We start from the raw sequence: 12,073 nt of genomic DNA on the forward strand, positions 1-12,073 counted from the left end.
TACTAGGCATATAAACAGGTGCACCTAATGTCATTTTTTCCTATCTCTTTATTCGTTTGGCAGAAGAAAATAATATCATAATTTCTAGTTATAAATTGTTTTAAATTTTTTTATTCCCGTTAATCAAAAGTTTAGAGAAAAATTATTCTCAACATCAGTACACGTAGATTCTTCATAACATTGAAAATTTTGAAGAACAATTTAAAGCTTAAAACTATATGAGATATATTTTTAAGTAAAACTTGTATAAACACAATTTTAAATATAAGATATTGGATAAATTTTAAGTGCAGTTGGATACATAATTTAATTAAGTATGCATTTAATTCACCATTTCTCCGTGGGAGCGGTGGAAAATGGGCATTTCTTTGTTTTTTCTAATCCTTTCCATCTTATTAATATTATTTTCATGAAATGCAATAAAACCACTGTGCATTCAACTTGTTCTGATGGATTAAAATAAATAAACGAAGAAAGAGATACGAAAAAGGAGAAGGGGAGAGAGTAAAAAGTTAAAATGAGATTGTGTTGTTTTTAATTTTTCTTCTTATGTTTTTTACATTTTAATGAACTATTGCACTACGGTTGATGTGTCCAACACTTCAACTTTGGGGGTTTTACTTGTATATTCTTGTACGCATGCTTAAGAAATTCTATGGAAAGTGTGTCAGTACTTTCTTTTACAACCCTCATTCACCCTTCCAAATTTTTTTATTAAAAATAGGTAAAAGTTGTTAATTTATTACTTTTTTAAAAAATAATTACAATATTATAAGTTTATCTTTAATTAAGCTTTATCATCGTATTAGCTGTTTTAATATATGTCTAATCACACGTGTTAAAGAATTTTAAAAAATGTTTGATTGAAAATATAGCATTTAATACTAAATATACATTAAAATTGGATATAGTCAGAAGCGTTAAATTAATCGTCACATCATGGTAGACAATAGGGACATGACAGGAAATGCATCTGAATATGAAGATAGAGCAGCATTCTTTTTCCCTCAAGAGAAGAAAAATAGCATATGTCGAATTTAAATACTAATAGTGTTAATTTTCATAAAGATTAATATAAATGGAAGAGACATTTACTTCAGATGTCTAAGACATTTGTCAGAAGCCAATTGATTGGCCGCAAAGATCGTTCGGATATCATTGCACATTACTTTTCTTTTTTTTCTTTTTTCTTCTTTTCAGTTAATCAATGATTTAACATAATTTTATTTTAAAGGATAAAATCAATAACAATTAATAGCAAAAAAATATACTTTTTAAACATTTTAAATCCATATTTATTTTAATATGAAATATAGTTTGAAGTATGAGATTTACTAACACATATCCACTCCTTTTTCAGGAATATTTTACAAAAAGTTACACCTTTCATTGTATTCAAAGAAGATGAGTTGATTGTATTTTTAGTCATCATAATTTAACTTATTTGTATTTTTAGTTCATCTAATTTCAATTGCATGTATTTGTTTATTATATAAATGTTTAGTTATTTATATTAGATATTTTACTTCAAAATTATATATAATAATTAATAGAAATATAATAAAATGCAATACGTTATTAATATATATATAATTATTAAAAATTAAATAAAAACATTTTTATTATATTTCAAACATGTATTTATTATTTTTATTTAGATATTTTATATATGTGTATTTCAAATTATAGAAATAAAAAATATTACATCTTTATTATATTTTTTTAATATTTTTAATTACTAAATAAAAATTTAATACAAGAAACTTAAATAATTAAGAAATGAATAAAAAGACCAAATGCAATCAGTGAAAGTTAGAATAACTAAAATCACGTATCAATTAAATTATGGAGATTAAAAGTGCAAATAAATTTTAAAAAAATTAACATTATAACATATTATTACCATTTTCTACAAGCTAAATGATTATATATTAACAACCATTGCATACACTTCTTAATCAATTCATATTAGTTAATCTCCGACATCCTTTATTAATTCGAGGAGGTTTAGATATTGAACGCCGTCATTAACTGGCTTTGCCAGGGTACATGTCCATGCAAGAATGATGTCGGATCCCTTATTCTAGGTTGTTAAAATTATTTTTTAGGATATTTTAAGTAATAAAAATAAAAAAATTTATTAAAATAAATTTTTAGTATATTAAAAATATAAAATAACAAATTTTTAATTATTTGAACTCATCTTTAAGATTAAAATAATTCACAATAATTTTTTGTTAATTTTCAAGCCGATAAATTTTTTTAAAAAGTATATTTATAATTTATTACGTAAAAAATATAAAGGTATTTTATTTTATATTTTTTATAAAAGAATTTCACTTGATATCAACCTTTAAGACATGTATTAAAAATATGAGAAGGTTTTTTTTATTAAAAATTATATAATATCATAAAGTGTATTTATAATATTAAATATTATAATATTTAATAAAAAGTTAGTGTTATTAATTTCTTATCTATGACAAACACATGTTAATATTTCTTTATCTACAATAAAAATTCACAAGGTATTGCTAAGATACACAATACTAAAAGATAAAGAAACGTTTCTAGCAAAATTTTGTTAAGACTTTAATATAGAGTATGTGGTTAAGGTACAATAGAACTTTATACTATTGCACTAATTGTTTATGTTTTTTTTCAGTCACGTAAGGATTATTATTATTATTTGTCATTTAAAAAAATATGTCATTTCTTATTTTATAACTATTTAAATTTCAGGTTACGGCTTTAATTTAGAATAAGGTCAAACCAAATCAAATATTTTAAAAATTTACCGGTAAAGAAAAAAATTGATTAAATTTAAATTATTTATTTAAAATCTGAACTTATTATTTTAAAAATTATAAAACTTGAATTAAAACTGTTTAACTAGTTTATGACTTGTTTTTTTGTTAAAAATTTAAAAATAATTTTTTAGTAGCATTCATCAAATACTTGAAATTAGAAATAAGGTACTTGACAAAATAAAATAAAAAGCATTTAAAATGTCATTTTTTAAAGTAAAAGGGTTTTTTTTTTATTAAACTTACAAAATTTAATGGATTCAAAATACTAAATATTATATTTTTATTAAATATAATTATATATATTATCATATGTCCTTAGATGTATATTAAATACATTAATTTATTAATAATTTAACTTATTTATACTTCAATTTGAATAAATTAGTAGCTAGTCCAACTCAAACTTGAATTTTGAAAATTACGGCACACAACAATTTCTTGAGAGATTGGAAATTTCCTTAGTAGAAGCGAAAGAGTAATGTTGAGCCTGTCCATATATATATAACAATTCAAATTTCAATGAACAACAGAAAAAGGAAGGGAAAATGAGCTTTGTTATGAAAAAGGTTTGGGATTTATGTGAGTAATCTACCTAAGCGGCTTAGCTTCAGGGATTTGTTTTATGAAATAATGTACACTTTTTAATATATTTTTTGTAATACACTGTATAGGCTAAAATTTATTAAAAATATGTAGGTTTTACTATTTTTGACTTAAAAATTAATATTTTATTTATTTGAATTTTTAATAAATTTTAATAAAAAATATGTTAAAAGATGTATTGTTAACATTATATCTTGTTTGATGACGAAAGGCACAGCCATTTAAGCAATTCACATGAATGATCATCTCCATAAATGGCTTTTTCTACCGACCCAATAAATAAAAGCAGTTGCATAACGATGGTCGTTCGGATTGTGTTGTTGCCGGTGATCAACCATTGCATATTCATCATAAATATCCCATAAAGGACTCCAATTCTTCCCCTACTATTCTATTAGTTAAGTGTATATTTAATGCCTAGAAAATCTGCTGTCCTTCATTAATTAACGCAATAAAAAAAATACTCTCGTCCTTTAATTCCCGAATTACAAAAAATAATATTTAAGAAATTTTAAATGAAATTATTATTAAAAAGCAAAAGAGTGCAATTATTATCATATTTTTTTAATCAAATTTAGTTATTTATTAAATTGTTAACAAGACTTTTACAAAATAGAGACAAGACAATGACACATCTACGAGTCGATATTTTCAAGCTAAACCATGCTGCTTAACATGATCCATAAATAACACATTTGAAGCATACGCCGATGTAGTGATGTGCAGATGTTTCAGCTGAAAATATCTGTTTATAGAGGCTACCCGTGCTTTTAAGAGCAGTTTAAGTAGGTAATTCCAAATATCACTCACTAGTCATAATTGATGTGAGTCAATTGGATTAGATTGGTGTCATTGGATTTACCTTTTTTAAAAAATGAAAAGTTACATAAAATATAAATATATATTTTGTCATTTATTTAACATTCAATACTTAATAAATATAATTAGATTTAAATTAATGATTAATCAAGCCTTATTTTATATTATATATATATAATGTCAAATTTAATATAATTTGACTTTAAATTAAGATAAATGTTCAGTAACAATGCCCTCAAAGTAAGTTAAGAAATTAAGAATGATTTTTTATTAAAAATATTATTTTAAATATATATATATATATATATATATTTAACCAGCACTTTAATTATAATAATTAATAAAACTTCTTAAATAAAAAATTGTATTTTTCATTTATTATTAATGTAAAAAATATACATGCTTAATTAATTAAAATATATTATTAATATGATTTTATATCAATTATTAGAAAAATAATAATTTATTAATATGATAATTTATTATTAAATATCAATATAAAAAAATTTATACTATCAAATAAATTAAATTAAATTATAAAAAAATAGCTCATTCAATAGTAGCTGTAAAATGAATGTGACTTCAACAACTATTGTATTAAATATACATATTTTTGTATGAGCGTATAATTTTAATATACATTACATTTTCCATATTTATATAATTCTAAGTTATGAACTCAGAAAATTCTATTAAATGTGAATTAAAAATATTTTGTTGAAATTTGCATTATTAAAAAAAAAAAAGCTGTCCTCTAGAACTTGGAGGGGTACTTTTTTTTTTAATATGATTTTTATTTTTTAAAATACAAAAAATATGGATTTTTTTGCAAAATTACGGGAATATGAAGTTCAAAAATTGGTGCAATACAAATATTAAAAAAATATATAACAGTGATAAAAGTTCAAAAGTCACGATTTTTAAAAAAATATTAAAAAATTAAAAGTCGTTAATGGTGATTTTTTAAAAAATAATTAAATATTTAAAAAATATATCAAAAGTTGCTAATGGTGATTTTTGGCCAAAAGTCGCTAATGGTAATTTTTTAAAAAAACCATATTTCTGTAATTTTACAAAAAATCTCATTTTTTGAATTTTTTTTAAAAACCCATATATAAAAAAATGTTTTGAATTGGGTTTTTTTTATATGGTTTTTATTTTTTAAAATACAAAAAATATAAGTTTTTTTACAAAATTACGGAAATATAGAGTTCAAAAATCGGTGCAATACAATTATTCAAAAATAAAAAAAATATAACAATAATAAAAGTTCAAAAGTCGTTAATGGCAATTTTTTAAAAAAATATTAAAAAATAAAAAATCGTTAATGGTGACTTTTTAAAAAATAATTAAATATTTAAAAAGTATATCGGCAATTTTTTAAAAAAATTATATTTCTGTAATTTTACAAAAAATTACATATTTTTTGAATTTTTTTTTAAAAAAAACCCATATATAAAAAAATGTTCCGAACTTGGAGTGCTTTAGTGCTCAAAATACTCTGTATCGCACCCTTGAGTTAAATTTTACAAACCGACTTAGGGCCAGCTATATTGGAGACCGACAAACGATACAAAAGTCTTCCTCAATAATGCTAAAATTGTTTTCAATTGCTACAAAATCATTCATTAAAAAAAAACAACTCCACTCTTAAATTTCTGTAATAATTACTTCTTCTGTCTACTTTGGTTTATTCTATATTAAATTCTCAATTTTTTTTTATATATAACCAGAAAAATGAGAAGAATTTTTGTAAAGTTCCTAATTTAATAGCAACTACCTTGTAGACTTGTATATTATTCCTTATTCTATATTAAATTCTCAAATAGTACTGAGGAAGGATAGCAAATGGAAAATATAAGAATATCAAAATCGAAAAAGGATACTGCTAATGCATTGAAATTAGGTTGCTTTTAGGGTACCATGGATTACATAACAGTAAGTGAGTTCCTCATTTGTCAATGCAATAACTTCATATCTTTATTGCATGTCAGCTAGGTCTTAACCCATAACAAATAGCAACGTGGCAATCACTTTATTATTTTCTGCAATTTGAGTTTTGTAAATAAAATTTTTTTTAAAGGGTTTTCTATTTTTTAATATATCTGTTTGGTTCGACTCTGATAAATCAAAATTTAAACAAAATGTGAAGAATTTCGAACAAGATCAATGACAAATAATTTTGCATCTTTTAATCAAACAAATAAAAGATAATAATGCAAAGGAAAGACAATAACTTTGGTAGGATTCAATTTCAAGTTCAGACAGTTTTACAACAACTCGTGTTAATAGAAGGTAAGTGCTGATTATACAGGATCTTTAGAGCAATAATTAATTAACAAGACAATAAAAATAGAAGAAAGAGAAATATAAGCTAAATGAGTGATATAATAAGTTATTATATTAATTTATTATATGAATAAGGTAGCTTTTTTTCATTGTTTCTAAGCATTCATTTTTGTTAGAAAACTATGAAAACATTTTGGCGTGCTCTCAAAGAAAGTGTACAGTTTTTTTTTTATTATTTACATTGAAATTACGAATTTGATTAATTTATATTAAAAATTTACAATTTTTGTCAACTTCTTAAATAAGATTTTTAAAATGCGATTATTGGATAAAGGTACAAACATGCATTAAATGATAAAAACTATTGTCTGTTTAATCAATTTATTTGATATGTCCTTTTTGTTTATATCTTCACATCAAACATTGTTAGTAAAAAAATATTAAAAAATTAAAGGTTTTTAACGATATTTTCATAACATCTTATATCATACATTTGACAACTTATGCATCCCCAAATTTAGTCAAACATGTCAGTTAACAAATCCATTATCACTTGCATTTTTAAATAACAACAAAGATATATCTATATGTGAACAACATGCATGGATCAAAACACAATTCAGACAAAACTCTTTCTAACAATTTCACCACTATCCGAAAAAAGCATCAAACTTTTTCACTTCTCTGGTGGGGTGAAGACAAAAGTAGTAAAAGTAGGAAAGGGGCATTATTAGACCCTTATAAAGACCCCCACACCCGAGTCCCAGAATGCACAATGAGAACACCATCCATCCCAAAAAAGCCTCAAACACACGTTCATCACCACAACAATTAACCAATTAATTAGATAGGCTTTATCATCATGATGCAAAGCATGAAAATGGTCTTCATGACCCTCACCCTGGTGGTGTTGACACTCAACACAAAAAGAGCAGAAGGTGCTCGTGCTTTCTTTGTGTTCGGTGACTCACTCGTTGACAGTGGCAACAACAATTACTTGCCAACCACGGCACGTGCCGACTCTCCCCCTTACGGCATCGACTATCCCACCCATCGCCCCACCGGTCGCTTTTCCAATGGCTTTAACCTCCCTGACCTTATTAGTCAGTATATAACCAAATATATTCACTCCCCATAATCATATTATTATCAATTCTTTTTCATACAATCATGTTCTTATATTTAAATTGTTACCTTTACGTACGTTACATACACATGCTTACTTAATAATTACAATTCTATTAATCTTTATGTAGGCCAGCATATTGGGTCTGAACCAACGTTGCCATACTTGAGCCCTGAGCTGACGGGACAAAAGCTCTTGGTTGGGGCGAATTTCGCTTCGGCAGGGATAGGAATCCTTAATGACACGGGCATCCAATTTGTAAATTAACCTCTCTATCTATTAACTATTGGCATAAATATTAAAATTTGAATTGAAACAAGGATGAATGAAGTAACATGGTAGAAAAAACACACAGGTGGCGATCTTAAGAATGTTCCAGCAGTTTGCGTTGTTCGAGCAGTACCAACAACGGTTGAGTGCACAAGTAGGTGCAGCGCAAGCAAAGCGAATAGTGAATGGGGCATTGGTGTTGATGACGCTTGGTGGCAACGACTTCGTTAACAACTATTTTGTGACTCCTGTAACAGTCAGGTCTCGCCAATTCACTGTACCTCAGTTTTCTCGTTACCTTATCTCTGAGTATCAAAAAATTCTCATGGTAATTTCTCTCTTTCATCTATGCTTGCTTCTTTTGTTAATTTCTCTACCATTTCCACTTCATTTAATATCTCAAGGATAGGCCTACATTGATGTAAGGCTATGTGCCTCCAAAAATTTCAAAGTTTTTAATACTGTCATAGTGTAATGAAATTTTTGACTCCACCAAGGAGTGTGGATTGGACGTGAATAGAGGTGTTGGTCACGTAACCAACCCAATCAACACAAAAATTTTTGAGATCAATGATTTGACCGGCTAATCTACAAAATCAACTCATCCAATTCATAAGTTATATGATCAATTCATAATTAAATGCGTCGCATATTTTTAGTCTAAAATCACAATTTGTGTATAAGTCTGTGGGGGCAGAGTTCATATTCTTACTATTTAATAATTAATAGTAGGAAACATGGATATGAAAGTAATCCATGGACATTTTTTGTAAATTTGATTTTTGATATTCATGATTTTTTAAAAATGAGTTTAAAGTGTAATAATTTTAAGTAAAGTGATACTATTTAAATGTCGATTAAATACTTCTTTTATGATTGCAAAAAAAAAAAAAAAAAACTGCTTTTAGATGTAGAATTACTAATAAGGGTGAATGAATATGCTTCCTTTCTTTTAAGTCTTAACTATTTCTTTCATGTATAGTATATATTCATATTGATATGGGCTCACCAATTTAAGTGGCAATGCAGAGGTTATATGAGTTGGGAGCAAGAAGGGTGCTTGTGACAGGAACTGGCCCAATGGGTTGTGTTCCTTCTCAACTTGCTACAAGGAGTAGAAATGGAGAGTGTGTGCCTCAGTTGCAACAGGCTGCACAAATTTTCAACCCACTTCTGGTCCAAATGACTAGAGAAATCAACTCCCAAGTGGGTTCAGACGTTTTTGTTGCTGTCAATGCCTTCCAAATGAACATGAATTTCATCACCAACCCCGAAAGATTTGGTCTCTCTACATTTACTTAATTTACTTATTTGGGTTTCATTTGAGGAGATTTTGATTATAATGTTACTATGCTTCTCTTTAATTGTTTGCCGGAGCAGGTTTTGTTACATCAAAGGTTGCATGTTGCGGTCAAGGTCGTTTCAATGGGTTGGGACTATGCACAACTTTGTCAAATCTATGCCCAAACCGTAATATCTATGCGTTTTGGGACGCTTATCACCCAACTGAACGTGCTTTGGGATTCATCGTTCGGGACATTTTTAGTGGAACTTCTGATTATATGACTCCTATGAACCTCAGCACCATCATGGCCATTGATTCCAACCTTTATTAATATCATTTTAATGAGTGTGAGTCCCAAATAGAGAGGGCAAAAGCTTCGTTACCATTTATAATTGTGTGTGGTTGGATATATATTTTCCCATTACCCTTGTTAAGCTTCTCCAAGTTGCGTCATAGTAGTATATATATATGTGATGCATATGCAAGTGCAACATCACTTCTAGTGTGTAATAATGTAGTTGCAACGGAATGGTGAAAGTTTCAATGTAATTTAATTTTAAAATCTACGAGTTAGCTAGCAATTGTTTATGCTTTGGTTGATTGTAAATTTAAAATATTATCCTTTTACTTTACTCTCCTTAAATTTTAAATTTAGATATAACCCAATTTTAAAATATATGGTAAATTTATGAGATTAATCATTATGAAATGTATTTGGACATAATTCTACAATTAACCTAGGATCTTAAAAATCTCAACAAACACTTTTTTTGTAATTAATTTTGTAGAAATATATTTTTAAAGCCATTTTGCACATTTTTATAAGCTGTCCATGGACAAGCACAAGTGTTATAATATAGATCTCAATTCTTTCTAGTTTAAGCGAGAATTAAACTTCTAATTTTATTCATAAAGTGATGCATAAGTGTAAATATGTAATAGACAATTTTCCCATTTGTTTTTTCTCAAAGAAGGAAATGTTAACTTTTATTAATTCAAATTCTGCTCATTATTTTAATTTCTCTACTTAGGACCACCCAGTGCAAATCTATTTATTTACCACATATCACAAGAATATGGAGACCAATACCTTGCAACTGGTTTTCAACCGTTTAATAGAGTTTTGAGTGCTAAAATTTTTGGTGGAGCCAGTGTCTTATTTGCTTCAGTTAGCAAGGTTTGTTAGTTATGATACTCCAGAAGCTGCTCAGGTTGCCATTTGTATGATGAATGGTTGCCCATTAAGCGGTAAGAAATTAAAGGTTCAACTTAAGAGCAATAACAAAGAGAGTAAGCGGTGGAGAATAAAAAGTTGTATAAATCTCATTGTAATTCATGTAACTCATGTGATGATAACACGTTTAGTAATTTCCGGCTACATCAAAATTCATTTCGACATTGATTATTACTTTATTGATTTTTCATTTTCGCTCAATCAATTAGCTTTAGCGAATCCGTTGGGTTCGTGGATCGATGTTGATGGCTCTGAGCTTAGCAGCGAAACAAAGCAGACACATGTGGGAAAGACGAAGTTATAGCTTGCGGAGGAGATTGCAACGCTTTCCATGCTATTGGGTGTGTCGATGAAGAGAAACTCACATGTGGGGTTTGCCGTTTTCAGCTCCCCCGCGATCGCCATCGCCGGGAGAGGGTGGTTGGAGTTGAGACAACACGAGACACTTCTGAGTTGTTGAAAGGATAGTAAAGTGTGAAACTTGAAGACGATCCAGATCCTATATTAGAATCGTAGGAAGCATAAAGGGACAATGTCAGCACTCAACGATAATTCAATATTTAGGTAAATTATTTTCCATTTCTGCAAGAATTGTCATTTTAGTTGACTCATTTCATTGATTGTCTATATAATTAAAATATTTAATTTAGTCAACTCTTATTTTTTAAAAGTATTTGGCATTAAAATTCAAAACAAACAATGACTCAAAATAAATTAATAATTTTTTATATACACTAATTGTTAAATTTTTATACTATTATTTATGGTAAAACACTTATTTATTATTTGAATAAGTAAATGTATTTATTTATTTAGTATAATTTGAATATTTATTATTATATGTGTTTTTATAATACATTCTAAATTTATGGCACTTAATTACTTTTTATTAATTTTGATGAATTGGTTAATTCGTTATAAAATTAAAATTGAGAAAATATTTACTTTAAAATAACATTAGATAAGTAAAAAAAAAAGTCTTAACAATTTAATGAATAATTATGATAATTTAAACTTATGGGATAGTCAATGCTGTACTAGACTAATTTGCACGTTTTTAAAACTTTATTAATTACTTGCGTATTTTGTCGAAAATTTCAATTTTATTAGTTGCTTACACATTCGATTAAATAATTTTTTTAAAATGTGTGGAATGATACATGATAATAAATTAATAAATAGAATCAAAAGTTATAATATTTAATGTTATTAATGTATTAAATTAAGTGATATTATGTAATTTTTAATAAAAAATTACTATATATAAATTTTTATTGTGTGTCTCTCGAGTATGCACTGAAAATAGTTCTTAATTATATTATAGGCTAAATTCATAGGTGATATTCTAATTTTTGTGTTTATTTAAATTTAATTTTTAATTGTATAATTTTAGTCTTTATATTTTCTTAATTTAGTAATTTTCATCATTTCTTGTGCAGTTGTCCTCCAACTAATTGTACAATCTTCTTCTTCATTCTCTCCCTTGGGTCAGAATTTATCATTGCCGACGGTGCTCCTCGTTTTTCCTTACTGAACTCTGCCATTGGTAACTGAGCTTTTCTTCTTCCGTTTCCTGACTGAACTCCTCTTCTTCCTCTGCCGTTGCCAACAATCACCATGTTTGGCCTCTCTCTGCT

General features: G+C 26.8%; 1 protein-coding gene across 2 annotated transcripts; it reads left to right on the top strand.

The window, feature by feature from the left end:
* Window positions 1–7,313: 7,313 nt before the first annotated feature.
* Window positions 7,314–9,588, top strand: LOC113872632 (GDSL esterase/lipase At4g28780). 2 transcript variants are annotated; one of them, XM_027510334.1, is made up of 5 exons: window positions 7,314–7,624; window positions 7,778–7,905; window positions 8,003–8,245; window positions 8,947–9,199; window positions 9,298–9,588. In XM_027510334.1, exons 1-5 carry the CDS (start codon window positions 7,384–7,386, stop codon window positions 9,531–9,533), a joined length of 1,101 nt encoding a protein of 366 aa, XP_027366135.1. In that variant the 5' UTR covers window positions 7,314–7,383; the 3' UTR covers window positions 9,534–9,588. The 2 variants fall into 2 exon arrangements, with proteins under 2 accessions (XP_027366135.1, XP_027366136.1); XM_027510335.1 differs by having other exon boundaries at window positions 7,453–7,624; window positions 7,783–7,905.
* The last annotated feature ends 2,485 nt before the right edge of the window (window positions 9,589–12,073 follow it).

This window comes from Abrus precatorius, unplaced genomic scaffold (genome assembly GCF_003935025.1).
Source record: "Abrus precatorius isolate BTA unplaced genomic scaffold, Abrus_2018 Scaffold7, whole genome shotgun sequence".
Classification (NCBI taxonomy): Eukaryota; Viridiplantae; Streptophyta; class Magnoliopsida; order Fabales; family Fabaceae; genus Abrus; species Abrus precatorius.